Source organism: Mustela putorius, unplaced genomic scaffold, assembly GCF_011764305.1.
Source record: "Mustela putorius furo isolate JIRA1106 unplaced genomic scaffold, ASM1176430v1.1 tig00003858_pilon_pilon_pilon, whole genome shotgun sequence".
Lineage (NCBI taxonomy): Eukaryota > Metazoa > Chordata > Mammalia > Carnivora > Mustelidae > Mustela > Mustela putorius.
The window spans coordinates 27,032,890-27,055,787 of NW_025422010.1; the positions used below are offsets into that span (position 1 = coordinate 27,032,890).

General features: G+C 33.2%; 1 protein-coding gene and 1 pseudogene across 3 annotated transcripts in view; both read right to left on the reverse strand.

The window, feature by feature from the left end:
• Positions 1-22,898, reverse strand: part of TRAPPC8 (trafficking protein particle complex subunit 8) — a 75,147-nt gene that overhangs the window by 25,351 nt on the left and 26,898 nt on the right. For all 3 annotated transcript variants that reach the window (XM_004742884.3, XM_004742882.3, XM_004742883.3), the window contains exons 11-19: positions 22,691-22,796; positions 13,459-13,590; positions 9,415-9,639; positions 8,334-8,442; positions 6,342-6,536; positions 5,633-5,763; positions 3,375-3,449; positions 2,766-2,892; positions 2,204-2,358 (exon numbers count right to left, since the gene is read on the reverse strand). In XM_004742884.3, the coding sequence (XP_004742941.1) occupies positions 2,204-2,358; positions 2,766-2,892; positions 3,375-3,449; positions 5,633-5,763; positions 6,342-6,536; positions 8,334-8,442; positions 9,415-9,639; positions 13,459-13,590; positions 22,691-22,796 (1,255 nt within the window). The remainder of the gene's footprint in view (positions 1-2,203; positions 2,359-2,765; positions 2,893-3,374; positions 3,450-5,632; positions 5,764-6,341; positions 6,537-8,333; positions 8,443-9,414; positions 9,640-13,458; positions 13,591-22,690; positions 22,797-22,898) is intronic.
• LOC123387708 lies at positions 17,924-18,075 on the reverse strand (annotated as a pseudogene).

Genomic DNA, 22,898 nt, shown 5'->3' on the forward strand with positions numbered 1-22,898 from the left:
CAAGTTAGTTACAAGTAATTTAACATGGCTATGTGAATTAACTATCAGTTGAAAAGTCCTTATTCAAGGTCAACTTGAAAAATAATTCAACTATTTTTCACACATCATTAAGATGCAAAAATACACCAGAGAGATCTTTTAAAAGGAAACAATGTACAGATCCATGATTCCATATCCATAATTTTAAAACCTAAAGAGCTCTGAACAACCTCAAACTTTTAGTAACTCACATGGGAGTTAAACCTGATCTGATTTACCCTTTCCCATTCAGTATGACATTCATGTGGTTCATTCACACACTATTAATATGCTTGATTTCTAGATGCTACCACAAATCCAGTAGGGCTTACATAACACTTTGGATATAAACACACACACACACACACACAATTTCTAAAATTAAGGATAAAAAATGATTTCCAACACACATCTGGCCTCAGGATTTCAGATAAGTGAATGTGAAGCTGTACTGGAGAAGGAGAAATATGGGCTAACAAAATCACCTAGTAAGTTATTTGCACTTAAAAGATACTTAAGAGTAAATGTCAGATACTGACAATATCTAAGAAAAAAGGATTATGAAGGTACAAGTATAGGAAAAAAATGTTCTATGGGGCACCTGGGTGGCTCAGTGGGTTAAAGCCCCTGCCTTGGGCTCAGGTCACGATCCCAGAGTCCTGGGATCGAGTCCCGCATCAGCCTCTCTGCTCAGCGGGGAGCCTGCTTCCTCCTCTCTCTCTGCCTGCCTCTCTGCCTACTTATGATCTCTCTCTCTCTCTCTGTTAAATAAATAAATAAAATCTTTTTTAAAAAATGTTCTAATAAAGTTATGGCTGACAGCCCCACAGGAGTTATTAAAATCTAGTGGAAATACTTATGTTTCTTTCTTTCTTTTTTTTTTTTAATTTTATTTATTTGAGAGAGATAGCAAGAGAGCATGGGGGGCAGGGGGAGAAGCAGCCCCCAACACAGGGCTCAATCCCAGGACCCTGGGACCACAACCTGAGAAGAAGGCAGACACCTAACCAACTGAGCCATCCCCAGAAATATCTATGTTTCTTAATCTAAATTTGAATGGAAATTCACTATGGCCACAGTTTTAAGAAGCAGATAAATTCTGCAGACATAAGAAGCTTTAAAAACAGGTATGAGAAAATAAGCAATTAATGCAGAAATCTAAAACACAGGTTAAGAAGGAAAAAAAAAGGCATAAGGTTGTATTAAAGACACTATGTACTGATTTAGCCAATGTCAAATAAATTTAGTCAAATAAGTTAAAATTTGGGAAGGAAGGTAAATTTTGAGATAATATGTCAAAAACAGTTGAAAGAGTACGCAAAGACACAGTAAAATACACAGACACACGAATACTGTCAAGGCTAAGGCATTAGTAAAATGGGAAGGGGGCTGGAATTAGCAGAACAGTGATACACCATGTGTAGATACTCTGTAATGTACCTTCAGAATAAAAATTTTACTGAATATTGGCTCTTTAAGAATAATCAGTATATCTAGCCTTTACTTCAAACACATAGATGCTAAAAGTCCTTTTGGTGACAGCTTCAAATTTAAATGGCAAATAAGATTAAGACTCCGGACTCTCATTTCCACTAATTTATCCTGAAGCTGTGAGTGTGTGAGTAGAAAATGATATGCATAAGGTTATTTACTGTGGTTTTATTGGTTAACAGTGAATGACCAGACACAAATCAAATGTCTACCACACAAATCTCATTGAATAATATATACAACATAATGCCTATATACACAACATACATACAACATAATGCTTACACAGTGGGGGACTCAAAGAGGACTGCTCTTCTACTTTTCCTTTTATAAGATTTTACTTATTTATTTGACACAGAGAGAGAGAGCTCACACACAAGCAGGGGAAGTGGGAGAGGGAGAAGCAGGCTCTCTTATCCAAAAAAGCCATTGATCTTAATAAACAAAGTCACTGATTTTAATAGTGTTTCTTAAATGTATTTTCACAATTTCCATTAATAATCTGAGATTTATATATTATAACCTGGCTGTGATTTTTCTTTGTGAATTAGATCTATTTAACCTAGCTTAATAATAATTAAAAAGTATGGTTCAATGTAGTATCAGTAACTTCAAAGTTTAAAATTAATAGACTGAAAATATTATGACCTTATAGATAATTTATTAATCCATGAAATTTTAAAAAGTGAAATACCTCCAATAGCGGCATTTCCTCTGTGATAATGGGATCTAAACGTCGATCAGGACCATATTTAATAGATGTTTTCTCTTCTTTCGTATTGTTAAGTCGAGGACCTTGAATTTCTAAATCCTGTCTCCCTCGGACTGACATACTCAACGAATGTTTTCCTGAAACAAAAAACAATCAATGCCCTAAAATAATTTGGTGTGTTAAATGATACCAATTTAGCTTAAATACTATAACTTTCAGATTATTTCCAGAAAAATCCTAAACAATTATTGACTCGCACGGTTAATCAAAGAATTAAGTGTATTTTATTTTTATGTTTAACCACACCCCTATATGTGGATTAATTTCTCATTAGGATTTACTTGTTTTACATATACAAAATACATTAGAAGGGAATAAATTCGTTTATTTTTGCAGCAATGGCAGAGTTTAAAATAACCCAAATAACCTAAGTGCCTTTGTTAAGGTATATTAAACCTGTTTTTAAAACACCTCATTTTCATTCATTTATTTATGGAGACTTAATTATTAGTTTTGTATCTGTTTAGTAATGCTATAGTTTTACCTGTGTGACATCCAGGAAGAGCACCAATGCCATCTACTGTCATGCAGCCCTGAATGGTGCCAAGATTATAAACAACTCCCCGAATATGCAGCTCCCCTATGTGATGGGGAAAGAGCTTTAGTCTTGCCTGTGGAGATATTTAAGCCACTCTTATTATGTTTTCATAATATCTTAAATAGCACAGTATCTAAATTTTGCAATACTGTAAAAATATAAACTCATGACCTAAACTTTTGAATAATCAATTAATTTCTTATTTTGAAAAGCATCTTCTTCAAAAGAAGATACAGGCTTGGATCTTCATTAACACTTCAAATCAACAAAAAAACAAAATATTCTGGTCAAGCAAATGTTACATGAAATTACCACATTGACCACCTCCAAAAAAGCAAAAAGTTTTCAACAGGCTTCTTTGGAAATTAACAAACCAAAGACCTCTGCAAATCTACTCTTTCCACCAATTTCCTCTTATGCAATTCCTGTTTCCTAACCTTCCAAATTTTAGCTTTTAAGAAAACTAGGCTATAAAATAAACTGAATTGATTTTTAAAATTTGTTTGCATCTTACTTTTTCAAAGGCTTAAGACAAAAAAACAATAAAATAGTTACCACTTTAGATTCTTCACTATTAATTAAAAATTCTGAAATAACTTCAGTTCCAATCATTACAGGTTCACCTGTTACCTGAAAAATAAATTATTTTGTAAAACATACACTCTAATAAAGAAAGTACCAGAATATTAACATTCCTATACATCAATACTTAAGAACAATAACAATAATTATAGTTAGCATTTATTAGGTTCTTACTATGTGCTAAGCAATAAGCAAACTTTCACACCTGGAGTAAAGCCACGCAGTAGCAGAATGCGTGTTATATACATTTTTTCATTTCATTCAGTCCAATTCAAGTGAGGAGGGTAAGTGAGCTACTCAAAGTTGCAGCCACCAAGAGGACAAAACTTCAACAAATAAAAGTTCAGTTACTAATCATCAACAATGGCTGAAATGGACACTTAATTTTGCAATAAGAACAAATTTCTCCATCTTTTACTCTGATTAGCCTCATTTTCCAAATTAGCCAATTATAAAAAGAAGTAATGACACCTAAACAAGACGCATAAAAGACTGGTGGCCAATAAGGGCAGTAAGAGAGAGCAAAAAAAGCCTGTGTCCTCCAATTCAAGGACTTCTGTAAGAGAATATAATCTCTGGTCATGTAACAAAGCAGAGTTAACTAATTTACACTTGGGCTAAAGCTGGTCCTCATAAACACTGTTTTACTTTTACCATGAAGTTAGTTACTTCCCACAATAAATAAAAATTACATTTCCCTAAATTCCAGGTCAGCATCTTAATCCATCAGCAGAAGTTTATGAAGAAATCCAGAGTTTAAAACTTACAGGAAAAAGTGTAACTTAATTATACAAAATGAAAATTTTCACTCAACTTTAATAAACCTTCGTTAAAATCTAGCAGCACACAGACTAATACACTTAAAAAGCTAATGAATCTTTTTAAAAAAACTTTCCCCAAGAGTAAACAGTTTATAGACTTCTAATTTATATTCTAGGCATCTAAAAAATATTAGAAAAATTCAAGAGGTTGCTAAAATTCCAGTCAGAATATGAACCTACAAAATCTCAATCTTTCAAACTATTCACAATGAGTATAAATAATCACAAAACACCTTTAATGGACTTAACTGACAAGACTTTATATAAGGCAATCCTTAAATATCAAAATACTTCAAGAGAAATAATTTATACTACAGTTAGTATGACATACATCTTCTTTCAAGTTCTCCCTCCATAAATCAGTGCCAAAATGCTGGGATATTTCCCAGTTCCAAAATAATATTTATCACATTTCTAAGGTATATAGCAAGGTAGTATAAAAAAGTAAAAGTTATACAGTAAATATTGGTGAATAACCTAATAAATGGGTGAAAAATGTACCATCCCAGTTATTTGTTACAATCAGTATGGTAACAGAAAATATTTATTCAAGTCATTGCTGTTTCAAAAATAACTTATCTCAAATAAATAGCTTATTAACAGATATGACTAAGAAAAGAAACAGATAATGTATATATAAAGACAATCAACAAAAAAGGAAATACAAGAACTTCACCTTCACCAGAAATGAATGAAATGGAAAATAATAAAAAAACATTTTTCTTACCTATCGAATCAGTAAGCTTTTTTTTTCTTTTTAATAAGAACACTTAATGCAGCAAAGAAGAGATATGCAATCCCATGTGCTGTTAGTGAAAAGCCTATTGGTATGACCTTTTGGGAAACTAATAGAGTACTAAAATACTTATTCCCTAAAATGTTTTAACTTCATGCCCAGGAATCTTTACTATAGAAATTATCAGGATAAAATACTATACACCCAAATTTTTACCACTGTATGATGATGACAGTAAACAAACAGAAACTTCTAAAACAACTATTAGTGGAGAGATACTAGAGGAGCTTACAGGTCATCCACAGTGGAATATTATACAGAAATGAAATACTGAGACATTTTACTATCAAAATATGTATATGAATCAACACAATAAAAAAAAACATATGCAATATGAAAGAATCCCATATATGAAAGAAAACAAAAAAATGGAAATGACTGGGAAGATACAGAAAAGTGTTAAAGTGGTTATTTCTAAATACTGAGAAGACAGTTTTACTTTTCTTTATATTCTTTGTATACTCAATTTTCAACAATAAATATACGTCATACTTTTTATAACTATGGAAAATAAGCATAAAAAAGAATAAGTATAGCTCATTGAATAGAAAAAAATGAAATGTTAGCAACTATTACTGAAACATGCTTATTACAAATACCTTTTAATAACTTACTAGTTCTTTAACTTCTTCATTATCCTTTCCACTACTATCTTTGCGTTGAAACTTCCACAGCAATGACAAATCAGTCAACAAAAGTGGAACCTTCAAAGGATTTCTAAAAGCCACTTCCACTGTTATTGGTTCTACAAAAGAAAGGCCTAAATTAATAACAAACCCCACCTATTACCCTATGCTTCAATTCTCTAAACACACCTTACTTTCACAACTCTGTATTTTTGCCTAGACTATCCCTTACCACCTTGTACATGTCCATGGATTCAGTTTTAAAATGACTTCCTCTAGGGGAGCCTAGGTGGCTTAGTCCGTTAAGCGGCTGCCAAAGCTCAGATCATGATCTCAGGGTCCTGGAATCGAGCCCCGCATCGGGCTCTCTGGTCAGCAGGAAATCTACTTCTCCCTCTCCCTCTCCCTCTATGCTCTCTCTAATAAATAAAATCTTAAGGGAAAAAAAAGACTTCCTCTAGAAGATTTCCCCCCAATTTCTATGTACTAAAAAATGTCATTCTCTCTTCTATATTCCAATAGCACACTATATGTACCAGTATCAGAGCCCACAATGCCTAGTTTTATACATGCAGCTCACTAAGTTATGTTTCCAAATTTATTATTTCATGCCTTCCAGTCTATCTGCTGTAAGACAGACTAAATTTGATTTTATAAATCAAACAAAAAACCATGAATAAAAATTCAAGTATATCACCTTCTACAACTGCCAGTGGAAATCTTGAGTTATCCGAGTAACTATTCAAACAGTATTGTGTGGGGTAGAAATTGGTTGGAATTACTCCTCTGTTGACCACAGCTACAACCTGTTCTTCAAGTTCTCGCCACTGCTGAGAGGACTCAGAATCATACTCCTGATCAAGACTTACATGAGTGGCTGCTTGCTTTTCACCTAAAACAAAAAGTCACAATTCAGTACATGTATACTAACACCCATCTGCCCTCAAATGAGACATATTTTAAATAAAAATCCAAGGTAGCCAAATAAATATATATACATACACACTCACTCATGCCTGTTTAATTACCTGAGAGAAAAATATTCTCTTAATAACCCTAGCCTAAATGGAACTTGACTTATATATAATATTCTTGTTCTTTTCTTCTTAACTCTGAAAGAATACGTTTTTCTTAATATTTCACAATTTCAAATAAAATACTTCAAACATACAGAAACCCACGGAGAATAACAAATATTTATACACTGAAATTTAACAAATGTCAATGTTTGTCATAAAATCCCAAATATTCTTTATGTTACAAATAATTAAAGTCCTCTGTATAACCCTCCCCAATCCTATTTTTCTCCTTCATCTCTACTAGCACTTCTTGCCAGAACTGAAATACTGTGTTTTCATCCATATTTTTTCCTTTGCCACATATTAGTGTATACATAAACAATGTATGCATTGGATGAATTGGTTTGACACTAGAAATTTATATAAATGGAATTACATTTGATTGATCATTCTGTAACATTTTTCGCTCAACATTATGGTGTATTATCCATACTGAAACATATGGAACAATTTCATTCATGTCCTATAGCATGAATCCATTACATAAATATACCAAAATTTATCAATTCAGCTCCTCTATCATTCTAGTATTTTTCACTATTAAAATCAATCCTGCCATAAACATTTTCATAATATATATATACATATATATGTGCATATATATATATATAATATATTTATTTATTTTAGAGAGAGAGAGGAACAAGTAAGGACAGAGAGAGTCTCAAGCAGACTCTGCATTGAACACGGAGCCCAACACACAGCATGATCCCAGGACACTTAGACCACAACCCAACCCAAAACCAAGAGTTGGACACTTAACCGACTGCACCACCCTAGCATCCAGTGATGAATATTTTTAAATTTTATACTAAATCTCAAAGAGAAACATATTAATAAGTTCAAATATAAGAATGCTTAGAATTACAAAGTTTACTTTAACATATTTACACTTTTGGCCCAGTACTGCCATTCTAAGGTTCAATCCTTAGAAATAAGCCTGTATTTTAAAAAGACTTACAAGAAGAACAGAATATTGGCAACTGTTCTCTGCTACTACGTATATTAAGAAAACAAGTTTTAGGGGCGTCTGTGTGGCTCAATGGGTTAAGCCACTGCCTTCAGCTCGGGTCATGATCCCAGAGTCCTCGGATCGAGTCCCGTATCGGGCTTCCCCTGCTCTGCAAGGAGCCTGCCTCTCCCTCTCCCTCCACCTGCCTCTCCCCCTGCTTGTGCTCTCTCTCTTTCTCTCTGTCAAATAAATAAAATAAAAATCTTCTTAAAAAAAAGAGTTTTTCCACAAAAATGTCCATCAAACATAATTTTATATAAGGAAAAGAAGGAAACAGTCCAACTATTAGCAAATATTAAAGTACTTCATTTATATGTACTGAATAAAGTATCTTACAGCCATTAAAAATGTTCAATAAGACTATGTGAGAAAACCCTTTATAATTGTAGCTATTTTGTTTTTATTTTTAGCTTTTAGAGCTGGAAGGAAAACCCTGAAGTACTGGTTATCTTCAGTTGGCAGGATGTTAAGTAATACAGTACAGAGTTATTTATTTTCAAATATGCTCTAGCAATTACAACATCATTTCTTAAATAAAGAAAAAAAAACACTTAAAAAAATAGTCACTATGCAACAAGGCCAAATAAAATTTACAAACCATCTGCTGGTCGTCTGTCATGGCCAAAGAAAACCCGTGTTGCTGAACTGTTAATATATGGTAAAGGTAGCTGTGGTAAAGGACCATCTGGTGATAGCTGACTTACATTCTAGAAGAAATAGAGAAGAAGAATTTTTTGAGAAAACTCCACTTTCTTTACATTTGCCTTCTCATTTTTTAATATGTAAGGAATTAAAAATATGTTAAGCAAGAATATTAAAATAAAGAATTACTAGTTTTACTTAATATATCAGCCATCATAATAACTTATTTATTATCAGTTATAATAAATAACATTTATTCTAGCCAAGAGAATCTTCCTCAAGTTCCTCAGCTAATTGGCTCTCTTTGGATGTGAAAACTTCCAAATACTATTGTATGCACTTTACTTCCTGTGACTCTTTACAGCATCCTATCTGTTAAAATTCTAACCCATTTGATCTCAAATTAATAAAGAATGAAAGCATATTTTCTGCAGGACAGATAAAATATTCATTATTCACAAGTCTTGAAGAAAAAATTTTTAAATTTGAAAAAATTTTAAACTTAAAAAATGTGAAAGGTAAGTTTTTCCCTAAAATAATGTTTTGTATTTTCTAACCCCCTGTCTCAGTGAAGTATTTTTCCTTCCTATTAATTTTTCTGGGTTAGACCATAATATGGCCACTTCCCATAGACACATACCTTTTCATCTTTCATAGAAAAAAGAAAGGAATATACTTTTTCCAAAGGACGGTATGAGAACCCAATATGTTATAAAATTTGTTATGATTCAAAAAAAATAATAATGAAGAAGGAGCCTAGAAAGTCACGGCATCTCTTTTTTTTCTTTTTAAGTTCCAAGAATACGCACAGATCAAATGTTTATGGAATATTAAAATTCCCTTTTAAAGATCTGTAGAAGGGCAATGGAACTCAGATCTATGGCCGAAGGGCATAATGCCACATTTTATTATGACAGATAATTATATAAATTATAAGAAAACCATTTTATTGAACTCCTACTAAAGGAGTTTTTTTTTTTTTTAACTAAAAATAATGACTTAAATTTTAATATCTACTACTAAAAACAAGTATTCACCTTGTAAACATAAAGATACTCTCTGAGGAAGGCCCCTTGTTGAGCAGCAGACTGTCTGCTTTCATTGATTAAAATATGCCTAAAAGCAGACACAGCATTGTCCAGTTGCCTAAGGGTATACGACTGGCGGCCAATAGTGAAGTTAATATGATCCTCTGCAAGAGACCAGCCTTTTCCCTTGTAAACTTGCATGGCTTGACAATAACAGCGCAAAGCATGCTTTTTCTGAAAGAAAATAAACAAAAGGTATTATAATCCAAACTTCTCTTGGACTAGAAAAAGTAAACACACACATAATCACGAACCTGGTAACTGGTGCTTCTAAAGACTAGAATGATTTAACAATGAAAATAACATTTATGAAGACCCCTTTGCAATTATTACTAAAAAATAAGAGGTCCTGAAGCAGGCAAGTGACTGCTTTGTCCAAGAGCAGGAAGACTAAGAAGTCAAAAATGATCATGACTTTATGGAAAACCATCTGGGAGTTTTCAGAGAGTAGCATCCAGAGTCATAAATTAGGTTGTTATTTTATAACTGAGAACTATCTTACTGATTGCGTTACGGTCATCTCTATGCCACGGGACTGGGCTGAATGCTAACTAAACTATGATTTCGTTAGGTAGTAAGAGTATGGTATATTCTTTTCTTTTGCCCACTGCTATATTCTGCCACACTTGTGAGCAGATATTTGGCATTAATTGCCTATTACTGAAACCCCCTGAACTCAGACAACCTCTATCTTAAAACTGGGATTTGGAACCAAGGAAGAGGCTTCACTCCACTAAACCTGCTTCAGAGTATACTCTTGTACCTAACTCCCCTCTCCAGGGCAGATTACAACTTTGTACCCTGTACAGCCAGAACTGCTTGTTGTTTTTTTTTTAAGAAAATGTTTTCCTGGTTAAAAAATTAAAGCAAATCAAAATCATCTGCCACTTAATAGCATGCAATTTAAGAACTCAGTCTCTCTTCTGTGATATTCCTACAAAGATACCCAATCCAAATCTCACTGGGAGGAAACATCAAACACCAAACAAACTGAGAGACACACTCTATAAAAATAATTGGCCTGTAATCTTCAAAAGTATCAAGGTCATAATGTCAAAGGATCCTTTTGAACAGGATCCTTATGCTATAAAGGATATTTATGGGACACTGGTTTGATGATTAGCTAGTGGTACTGTATCAGTATTAAGTTCTTGATTTGATTGCTGTATTGTGATTATATAGGAGAAAAAGTCTTGTTTCTAGAAAATGGGAAATACGTCCTGAAATATTTGGGAGTAATGAGGCACCAGGTAACTGGTAACTATTTGATAACTATCAAATCGCTCAGGTAAAGTTTCTGAACTGTACTTACAACTTTTTTATAAGTTTGAGACTGTTTCAAAATAATTTTAAGTGCTATTTCTTGATCTCCATACTTCCTTTAGTAAAAAGGAACACAAACATTGAGTCTTAAAAACTGAGATACAAGAAACAATATGTCAAAATGTTGAGTTCAAGTGCATTTTTACGATTTCTTGGAAAAGCATCTAAAGAGATTTAAAAGGTAACAAGGATTTAAAGTCTGCCTTTTAAAGTAAAAATTGAAACAGGGGTATACTGTGTCTAGGGGTATATGGGACACAAACACACACACCCTCTCTAGCACTTTCTTAAATTTTTTACCAATTTTAATCTTCAGAAATGTCAATTCCTTTTTTAAAATTCCTTACTGGAAAACTAACGGTAAAAAAAGGAACTATTAAAAAATGCTGGGGACAAGAAAAGCAATTTGGCACAAACTCTCAGACAGAGAGGACTGAGAAATGGCCTTTCTATATACACATAATCTTCTCTAACATCCTCTAATCTCAGCCAACAACACATTTTAATGGAAATGTCATAAAAAGTGCTGCTTCTGAGGAACAACTTGGCCTCACTGACAACCATTTTTGTTCTATGTCCCACCTTCCAAGGAAGATACTGTTCTTGACCAACTACAATAGGACATTGTTTATTTTTCCAACAGAAGAGCATTTCTAGTTATACATTTAGTTTCTATATACTGTCTGAGAAAGAGATTTTCTGGATGCAGGGTTATATACAGAGTGGTCACAAAATACAGAACTGGGTACCCTGGAATCACTAACTCCACGAGATAACTAGAGTTAAAGATGATTACTAAGAGGGTGCCCAGGTGGCTCAGATGGTTAGGCATCTGCCTTCAGCTTGGGTCATGATCCCAGGGTCCTGGGATCGAGCCCCACATAGGGCTCTCTGCTCAGCATGGAGTCTGCTTCCTCCTCTCTCTCTCTAACCCTGCCTCTCTGACAGATCTCTGTCTGTCAAATAAATAAATAAAATCTTAAGCCACCCAGGCACCCCCAAAGGTAGCATTTTTAATTTGCATGTATTTCCTAGAAGTAACATATCCTATAATCTCAGAAGATGAAACATGAGTGGTTGTTTCCAATTCCAATGACATCATCATGTTCATAAATGAAACCATTCATAAAAGTGGACAAAGATGTGGAAAAGGATGACTTATTTTTAATAAGAGACAATGGATCATTCCTAATGGGGTATTTAATTTTCCTCCCAAGCAAAGGGAACCACATGCTTATTACATTTTGAATAAAACATTTTTAAATGACAATAAACAATGGGATAACATGTTCCAGATGCATTTGCATTTAGTATGGAAGAAGAGCTTTGAGCAATGATTCTTTAAAATTTTGTTCCCCTCTAGAACCTGAGAAATTCTAGTTGATGGAGTGTATCAATTATTATAAGTTGATATATTAAAAAGATATTTAATTTTAGAAATTTTTAAAAAATTTATTTATTTGATACAGAGAGAGAGAGAGATCACAAGTAGGCAGAGAAGCAGACAGAGAAGCAGACAGAGAGGTGGGGGAAGCAGGGTCCCTGCTGAGCAGGGAGTCTGATGTGGGGCTCGATCCCAAGACCCTGAGATCATGACCTGAGCTGAAGGCAGAGGCTTAACCCACTGAGCCACCCAGGCGCCCCTCAGAAATATTTTTTACAGTTTTGTATCTAATATAAAGCAAATTCACCTATTTTCTAACTTGCCAGTTTCCAAAAATAGAAGGAGGAACCCAATATTGAAATACTTGTTTTTTAAAATCATGGCATTTTCACATGAAATTGAGAGTAATTTTTGAATGTTTTTGTTTCTTTGCACCGTTTTAATAACATATAACTTAAAATACTGACATGTTTGTTTAGCACAGACTTTGAAAAATAGATGTTCATAAAAATTCATTATTAACCAAATTTTTTTAAGTCCTCATATTTCCCTATGATATAAAAAACTCCTTAAAAGATAAGACTATGGTTTTACAGTACATACTAAGCTCCTTGTATAGTTCCAGGAATTCAGAGATGATTCTTCAATCCATACTTACTTATCTATATTTACAGTAAACCATGACTTACTGCTGCTACCACTCTGCCTTTAACAATTCTCCCTCCAACTAATAATTAAAGGGCAACTGGGGCTGGAGAAATCGCTCTAAAATAATAAGTATCTCTCCAACCCAACTGCTTCCAGGGAAAAGAGAGACAGGATTTCTACTCATTAAATATTTAGTAAATATCATTATAAGGCACTTTGAGAAATAACAGAAGACCAGAGCTGAAGCAGAGAGTCCAGCCACTGTGAAGGATAATTAAAATTGTTTAAATGCATTCAGTATATCCAGCCCTTCATATGTATGATTTGTTTTACCTCACAAAAATTTGGGCAAGACTCCAAAATCCCAAAATAAATACAAAAACTGAGGCTCAGAGAAGTAACTTAAACCCAAGTCAAGTTGTGAGGAGATCAAGATTCACACCCACATTTATCTAAATCCAAATCTCATGCCCTTACCAATATAACACATTACCTCAGAACAAAATTTGCTTCCATTTTTAAGATTAATTTTAAAATCATAAAAAATTGATGAATGGCATACATTTATAAAATAAATAGCTAATAACAAAAATTAAAATAAACTATTACTTTTTTTTTTTTTAAGAAAATACACTCACCTGCCCAGCTTTACTAAACCGATGGCCTGCCAATATCATATGAAATGCATATTTTCTAACCATGGGACTCTTCATGTTTATAAAGCAATGTGCCGCCTGCTCCAAAAGAAGTGCACTTCGAAGATCAGAATCCTATTGAATGTTTAAAAAAAAAAAAAAGGTTAGTTTCATAAAATTAAAAGCAAAAAGATAACTGGTAAAAACCATTTAATTTCTAAAAATAATATATAGTATATTCACTATTTAGCGTAAGAGAATCTGAGGGCAGAAATCAAAGGGCAATCCAATCTTGATGATTCTTTCTTCCAATAAGCACAAATTTTTCTTGAAATCCTTCAAAAAATTCCCTACTATTAAATATTTTCTTTTGTTTTTCATAAAGCCAAATGTCTGGTTACAATATGCAGTGTATAATAAATCTCTGAAGAAATGCAATCCCTTTTCAAATGGCAAAAAAAAAGTACATAAACTGAGAATACAGATATACTGATTAAAGACAAACCGGAAAGGAAAGCACAGAAAACAACAGATTTGCACAATTTCTTCAGGAAATTGATCTGAGATATCTAATAGCATATTTCTATTTACCCAAGAAAAAAAGGAAAAATAAGAGAATGTATGTAGAATATGAAATAATCTACTCTCTGCTTTATCCTCTACTAAGTTTACTGTATGTAAAAGCAATTCTCAATTTTTGCTTAATTCAAGAATACCAAAGTGACTGCTTTTCATTAAGAAGTTTATAAGGTTTCCCCTTCAAAGATTATCCCGGCTATTAGCATTATTAGTAAACGGTACAACTCAAATTAGTTTCCACTTCAATGGACTCTTACATTAGTGTCTACAAAAACCACATACTAAATTTACATCCTCATCCATAAGGACAACCTTTCAAATGAAAGAGCCATCACCACTTTACAAATAACAGAGAAAGTAGTGAAGGATGCTGATCAAGTATCAACAACATTTTCACCAAAACTTTCTCTAGGTTTTCAGCTATTCTCAAGCTGAACTTACCATGCCCTTCCATGTGTTCTGCTGCCATTATTTTCCCCAGGGAGAGTTGAAAACAGAAAACATTTACTTTAAATGCAATAATGTCAACAAATTATAGTTACATCCAAAAAGTGCTCATAGATCATAGATTATTATAACTAATCTCTGCAGCAATCACAAAATTAGAGTAGAAACAGATCTGAGGAAACAATCTAAAAAGCATTCAGTAAATGGTAGATATTATTACCTAGTTCAACTTCCCTATGACAAAAACTTAATGATAAAATGTTTCTGTCCAAGTTAAGATCCAAAACCTAATTAAGTGGAAAAATCAGGAATGTACAATTGACAAGCCATTCTTATCCAAGAGTTAAGGGAGCGAGGGAGTGCATTCTTCATTTTTAGGAAAATGTTTTCTTCTTTAAAAAATAATTTTTTTCCTTAAAGAATAAATGTTTGAAGAAAAAAAAAAAGGTAAACATCTTTCTGCCCTATTCCATGCCTCATCTAACTTGCCAGGTGGTGTCATTTCTCCCTCTCTATATTTGTGCTTTTGTGTTAAATATATATTGTTTTCTAAAAATAAATGTAATTTTTCATACAGAATATTCTTTATCTCACTTTTTGGACTTAATATAGTATCATGGACATCCTTCTAAGACATCTATACTTCTTATTTCTTTTAAAGCTACACTGTATTCTGTTTATAAATATTCCACAATTTGTTAATATGGTCTCAATTGACTAATTTAGTATTGCTATTAATTAATATTGACTAATTTAATATCATACTTTTACTACTTTTGTTACTATAAAAAAGTACTTTGATAAACATCTTTACAAAACCATTTTTGAGTAATTATATATTTTTATTAGACACATTCCTGGAAGCAGAACTCACTCAGTTACTGAAAGCTATATATATAGTTCAAATTCTAATAGACAGAGCCAAACTGTTACAAAAAAAGTAGTAACAATATATAATCTCATCAAGAGAATGAGAGTGTATGTTTTCCACTTTACTCAGCCAAAAATTACTTTAAAAAATTTTTACCTCTTTCATTAAAAAAAGATGATACTTTGCTCCTCAACATACATTTAATAGTAAGGGTGGTACTTCATACGTTTAAGGCTCTTTTGTTATTTTTTCTGTGAATTGCTTATTTATATTCTTTTGTGAATGGGTTTTTGTGATTATGTGGTTTGTAAGAGCCCTTTGTATACTTAATCAGTATTAGACCTTTGTCATACATTTGCAAATAGTATTTCCCAGTTTTGACATGAATGAGTTTTTTCTTTAGTAGTCAAGCATACTAACTTTAGCCTCTACAGCTTCAAGATACTGCGTCAAACTATGAAGGAATGTTATTCCTAGATTTTTTAAAAAATGCTTTCTTGTATATTCTGGTGTATATATGTTTGTTTCATTTTTTCATATAACTTAATCAAGCTATAATTATATTACCATGTAGCAAGTAAGTTAGGGATCCAACTCCAAATAGCTAGACATCACAATACCATTTAGTGAATAACCTAAAGTTCTCCACTAATTTTAAATGACACCTAATTATATGTTATATTTAAAATCTCATTCTACTCCATTACTCTGTCTTATCACTGTAAACAGTTTTAATTTCTATAGCTTTATAATAAATCTTAATATCTGGAACAGGTAATTTCCTCTAAATACTTCTTCTGTTTCCAAATTTTATTTAGGCTTTTCAATAGCATTTCACAGTCTTTTTCTTAAAGTGCTATAAATTTATTCCTAGTATGTACACACAAACACACGCAGTCACATACAGTTATAGAACATAAATACATACATATTTTTTTAATTGCTTATGAGGCTTCATTAAACTAGAAAACTTGGAAGGGCAGCAATCCTGGGCATTCTAATTAAGATAAGGAAGATGCCTTAGACATCTTCGATGGCATGTAAACGATTCTAATGTACAATCTAATTGAGAACAGCACAGTAAACCCTCAGCACTGTCAAATTTAGTACTCAAGGGCTGACCAATTTAGGAGACCAGGAGGTCCATAGCATATATCATTTCAGTTGAAGTAAAATTTCACTCTTGCATCCATATGGCAGTTTTCTGAGAAAGAACTGATCTGCTGAGCTGAATGCCCTACTCCCATGACTCCTGCAACTTTGTTCTTCTGCAGTCCCTGTTTCTTACAGTGACACCTACAGTAGAAAATATATTGCTTTAAACCAAAAAATAGCCCTGAAAAAAAAAAATGACAACTGCCCTCAGTGTTGATGGAAGAAAAATGAAAGAATTTCACAAAGTGACAGTATTATCTAGAAAGCAGAGGCTTTTAATGAGTTGAAGAATAAAGTTTTATTTTAGTGTTAATTCATATCTACGATATGACAAGTCTATTACATATGCTCTACAAAGAACTAAGAAAAAAAAATCTGTGATACTATTTCAAGAGGAATTCCAGCCTATGAACTTTGCCTGTAACCAAAAAGATAATTTTAAAAACTGCTACATTAACTTAAAACATGAGGATAAATATCAGGGAGGGGGAATTAACTGAGTTAGAGGATTCAATAAACACTTCCATAAAAACACAATGGATGTGGGCACTGGTTGCACAGACTTAAATAAATCAAATCTCAAGGATGGCTTTCAAATTTTTTCCTTGTGTAACTGAAGTTAGTAGGAAAGATGCTACAAGCTGATCAGTTCACCACAGGAACAGTTCCTCCCAAGGTGGAGAAACTTGTAAAAACTGCTATTACTACCTCCAATAGTAAAAAAAAACTCATTTACTGTGTTTTAATGCAGTAACAGACAGAGGGGCTATTAAGACCAGAATAAATGTTCAGCACAGAAACACAGACACATTAGGGAAAAAGCATCACATCTTAAGTACCAAATTCAAACATACTGTCCTATAAGGTGGTAACTGTGGAGTGTTTTATCATTACCTGGGTTTGCTCTGTCATCCTGAGAATCCCAGCACATAACATGAATAAAATCCACTTGCCCATAAATTTACAGTCCAAAAAATAAAGCCAAAGTACAACTCTGTCCACCCAGACCTCATAGCTGTCTTTTCCAAAACAGTGCTACCAAAAACCTAGGAAATCTAATTCACTATTGTCAGGAGTATGTAACTCTGTTCCCTATCCACAAAGCAAGTGTACTTTTCACATATTATAAGCCTTTTTCATTGACAGAATGCATATAAAAAATACAATTAGTAGTTAAAATTTAACATAATTTTATATACACTATACCCAGTAGTCTTTACTTTCAAATTATCTGAAAGAAATATCTGAAAGGTATAGCACAAAAAAAACACAGGAATGACAATTTCTAGGGAAATATACCACCACTCATCCGACCTCTCACCCCTAAAATAACAGTTATAGTAAGTTTCTTCAAATTTGATGACAAAACAAATCATCCAGGTTTGAAAAGGTGAAAACAAACTTGGAAAGGAAAAAAGAATAATGACAGAAAATACAAGTTTGCAATGCAGACAGAAGAATTTGCTTCAAATAATTTTTATTCAAACTCCTAAAACCATAAATTGCCTTTACATTCACTGATAGTCCTTAGATTGCACTTGATCTTAGCCAAAAGGCCAAGAAGCAATGACAGTCCCTCGATTCAAAAACAGCAATATATTCAAACTGAAGTTAAGATTATTTATTACAATACAAAACATAAACACACTCAAGAATCTATATTCAGCTCTACTAAATAATTTATGTCTAGCAACTGTTCATTTTGGTCAATGTCCATGCAGTATCAATTACCTGACACTGTTAATATCATCCCTTAATCTAATTAGCTATCTTACAGAAAGCTTTTAGAATAACTAATGGTTCAGTTCAACAAACATGTAAATTATACACCATGTGCCAAGGCCAGTGTTAGGCACTGAGAATAAATATGCAGAAGACAACACAATTTCCTACCCTCAAGAACTTAAATATAATTTCCAGTATGTGACAAGTCAGGTCTTACAGCATTATAAGAGAGAGGAAGATAGATACTTAGGATAATCTGGGGTATTGCAGATGACTATCAGAAGGACATGACTGATACAAGGACTAGTAGACAAGGGAACAAAGAGGAAAAGTCCCCAGTCCAGAAGGACATTACAGACATGAACCAAGACAGCAGAAGAAGGATTTAAAGAGGCAAGGGGGTGGAAAGGGAAGTAAATTATTTGGAGATACAGAAAGAAAACATGTTTTAAGAAATTAAAAGAAAAACCTGGATTACTGACAGAAGACTGTAGGCACATCTCGGTTTCTGCCTTGGCCGATGAGAAACTAGCTGGTTATAATTTTAAGATATGATCAACAAGATAAGCAAGTTTATGACTTTAGTATAGGTATGTTGTGAAGTTGCTTTGGAAGCACCCAAATAAGTTAAGTCTAAAAGGCAGCTGGCATTACAAATCTAAAGTTCAAAGAGAAGTCAGTTTTGGAGATAGATTTAAGAGTGAAAATCATTCCTAAGAAATGATCACCCCAAAAATGTATAGAGTAAAAAGTACAGTGATCCAAGGATTAAAACCATAGAGTGTATTAACATTTAAAAGGCAAAGAAAGGAAGTATTTGATTTTGTTTTTGTTTTTTTCCTCAGGTATTCATCTAAAAAATCTGTCTTTAGCCACACTTATTAAAAAAATCATTACCATTCTTTATAGGCCCGGAGTTGACACAATTTAGTAATATCTGCTATGGTGTACATATACAATGGAATATTACTCACCATCAAAAAGAATGAAATCTTGTCATTTGCACAAACAAGAATGAAAACTAGAGTGTATTATGCTAAACAAAGTCAGTCAGAAGAAGACAAATATCGGTTATGATCTCACCCATATGTGGAACTTAAGAAACAAAACATATGAACACAGAGGAAGGGAATGAAAAATAAGATAAAAACAGAGAAGGAGGCAAACCAGAAGAGACTCTTTTAACTATTGAGAACAAACTGAGGGTTGCTGGTAGGGAGATGGACTTAATGAGTGATGGACATTAAGAAGGGCACTTGCTGGGATGAGCACTGCATGTTGTAAGTGATGAAGAAGAAGGAGGAGGAGAAGGAGGAGGTGATGTCTCTTCTGGAACTTTCCATCTACACGCAGTCTTTGGGGCACTCGAATGGCTGAGTCAGTTAAGAGTCTGACTTTTGATTTTAGCTCATGTCATGATCTTAGGGTTGTGAGATGGAGTTGTGAGATCAGGCCCCATGTTAGGCTCCACACTCAGTGGAGAGTCTGCCTGAGATTCTCTCGTTCTCTCTCTCTCTGCCCCTCCCCCCTTGCTCTCTCTAAAATAAATAAATCTTTAAAAAAATCTTGAAAACACACTTTTGCCCTTGTTTAATATTGGTGTATTACCTACGAAATTTTATCTATTAGATGCTTTTACTACCAATCAGATTCAAAGTAGAAAGAGAGTAAGTTAGATACTATAGAAGTAGCTTTGAAATTGAGCCCTAGCCAACAATCCCTCCCCTTAACTAGACCTTTGAGCTAACAAGGTCAGAAACATCTGACCCTAAACCACCTGGCATGCTGACATCAGATGTTTATTCTTTGAGATTAAAGCAAATGTGCAAATACTGTTGGCCAGTTTGGAGATGGGGTAGAAAAGTAATACATTACACACCTATTAGTGATGCAAAATAATAAAAATAATATCTGCTGTAAATTTTCAATAGTAACTATAAATGGATTGCTTTTTCCTCTTCTAAAATATTCATAACAAAGGTTATTTTAAATGCTTAAGATGATGATTTACAAGTTCATACTAATGAAACTAAGATTAAAAAATTCCTTAGTGGGATGCCTGGGTGGCTCAGTTGGTTAAGCAGCTGCCTTCGGCTCAGGTCATGATCCCAGCGTCCTGGGATCAAGTCCCACATCGGGCTCCTTGCTCCGCAGGGAGCCTGCTTCTCCCTCTGACTCTGCCTTCCACTCTGTCTGCCTGTGCTCGCTCTTGCTCGCTCTCTCTCTGACAAATAAATAAATAAAATCTTAAAAAAAAAAAAATTCCTTAGTAATTACTCACTTTAAGTATCAATTTAATATTACAATGATGCACATACATGTTGCTTTAAATATTATTGTATGTAAGAAAATAATTTCATTTACAACTGCACTAGGAATAAACTTAACCAAGGAGGTGGCAGAGCTGTACGCTGAAAACTATAAAGTGCTCATAAAAGATATTGAAGATGACACAAATAAGTGGAAAGATAGTCCATGATCACGTACTGGAAGAATTACTATTATTAAACCTACCATAATTCCAAAGCAATCTACAGATTCAACACAATCCCTACCAAAATACCAACTGCATTTTTCACAGAAATAGGGCAAAAAATACTAAAACTTATATGGAACCACGAAAGTCCCCAATGCAATCTTGAGAAAAAAGAACAAAGTTAGAGATATCACAATTTCAGATTATAAAACACACTACAAAGTTGTAAAAATCAAAACAGCGTGGGACTGGCAAGAAAGGAGTCACTCTGACCAATGGAACAGAGTAGATAGTCCAAAAAGAAATTCATCCTTATATGATCAATCCATCTATGACAAAAGAAGAATATACAACAGGGAAAAAAGCCTCTTCAATAAATGGTGCTGGGAAAACTGGAAAACTACATGCAGAAAAATGAAACTGGACCACTTTCTTATATCATACACAAAAATAAGCTCAAAATAAAGACCTAAATATAAAGACCTGACATCATAAAAATCCTAAAAGATAATACAATAATTTCTCTGACATTGACTGTTAACAACATTTTTCTAGATGTCTCTTTAGGAAAGGGAAACAAAAGCAAGAATAAACTACTAGGACTAAATAAAAATAAAAAGCTTTTGCATGTTGAAAGAAACCATCAAAACAAAAAAGGCAGCCTACTGACTGGGAGAAGATTATTTGCAAATGATACACCCAAAAAAGGATTAATAACCAAAGTACATAAAGAACTTAACACCAAAACATAAATAATCCCATTAAAAAGTAGGTAAAGGACCTGTATAGACATTTTCCAGAGAAGACACAAAGACCGCCAACAAACTCATGAAAAGATGCTCAACATCACCCATCATCAGGGAAATGCAAATCAAAACTACAATGAGATTAGCAACTTAGACTTGTCAGAACGGCTAAAATAAAAAAGAAATAACAAACATTGGCAAGTATGTGAAGAAAAAGGAATCCTCATGCCCTGCTGGGAATTCAAATTGTTATGGCCTCTGTTGAAAATAGTATGGAAGTTCCTCTAAAAAACTAAACTGTAAGTACCATATGATCCAATAACTTACTAGTGGGTATTTACCCAAAGAAAATTAAACCACTGATTTAAAAAATTATATGAACCCTTATGTTTATTGCAGCATTATTTATAATAGCCAAAGTATCCACTGATAGACAAATGGATAAAGAAGATGTGGTTTATATATCTATATACAATAGAAGATTCACAGCCATAAAAAAGAATGAACTCTTGCGATTTGCAACAACATACAGATGGTCCTAAGTGGTATTATACTAAGTGAAACAAGTCAGACCAAGAAAGACAAATACCATATGACTTCATTCATATGTGGAAACTTAAAAACAAATGAATAATAAAAAGCAGAATCAGACCTATAAATATAGAGAACAAACTTAAGTTGCCAGAGGGAAGGGAATAGGGAAATGGGCAAAAGGAGTGAAGGAGAGTGGGAGATAGAGGTCCCCAGTTACAGAATGAATAAGTCACAGGGATAAAAGGGAGCATAAGGAATATACTCAATGATCCTATAATAGTGTTGTATGTGAAAGATGGTTAACTATACCTGTGGGGAGCAGAACCTAATATATACAGAAGTTGAATCACTATGTTGCACACCTTAAACTAATTTAACACTGTATGTCAGCTACATTCAAAGTAAAAAATTAAAAACCAAAAAAGAACTTAAGTAGATCAATATTGCTATACATAAGTCAAAATCTAATTCATAAAAGATGTACATGTTTGTAGTTAATAATAATGTAGACTTAAAATAGAGAAATAAATTCATAAAATATTTCTAAAATACATTTAAAATTAATTCAACAAATAAGTAGCCATATTGTAAATTCCTAAAAAGAAACTGCCTTCTACTTTCATGTTTTGCATATGCTTTAAAAAAAATAGTTTTTGAAATTAATGAAACATTACTAAAGTAAATACTACACATTTTCAGTACCTCACTAGTCAACCGTATTAGGAGAGCTGCAGCCTCTGAATATTTGCTTTGGCTTTTTAAGATTTCAGCACTAAGCAATACACATCTCTCAGCCAATACCATATTCCTAAAGGCAAAAAAGACAAGAAAAATATAATTAGCATTACAGTAAAACCTTAATACATCACAGTAACCATGTGTTCTCACAGAGGGCTATATCTGCCGCCAG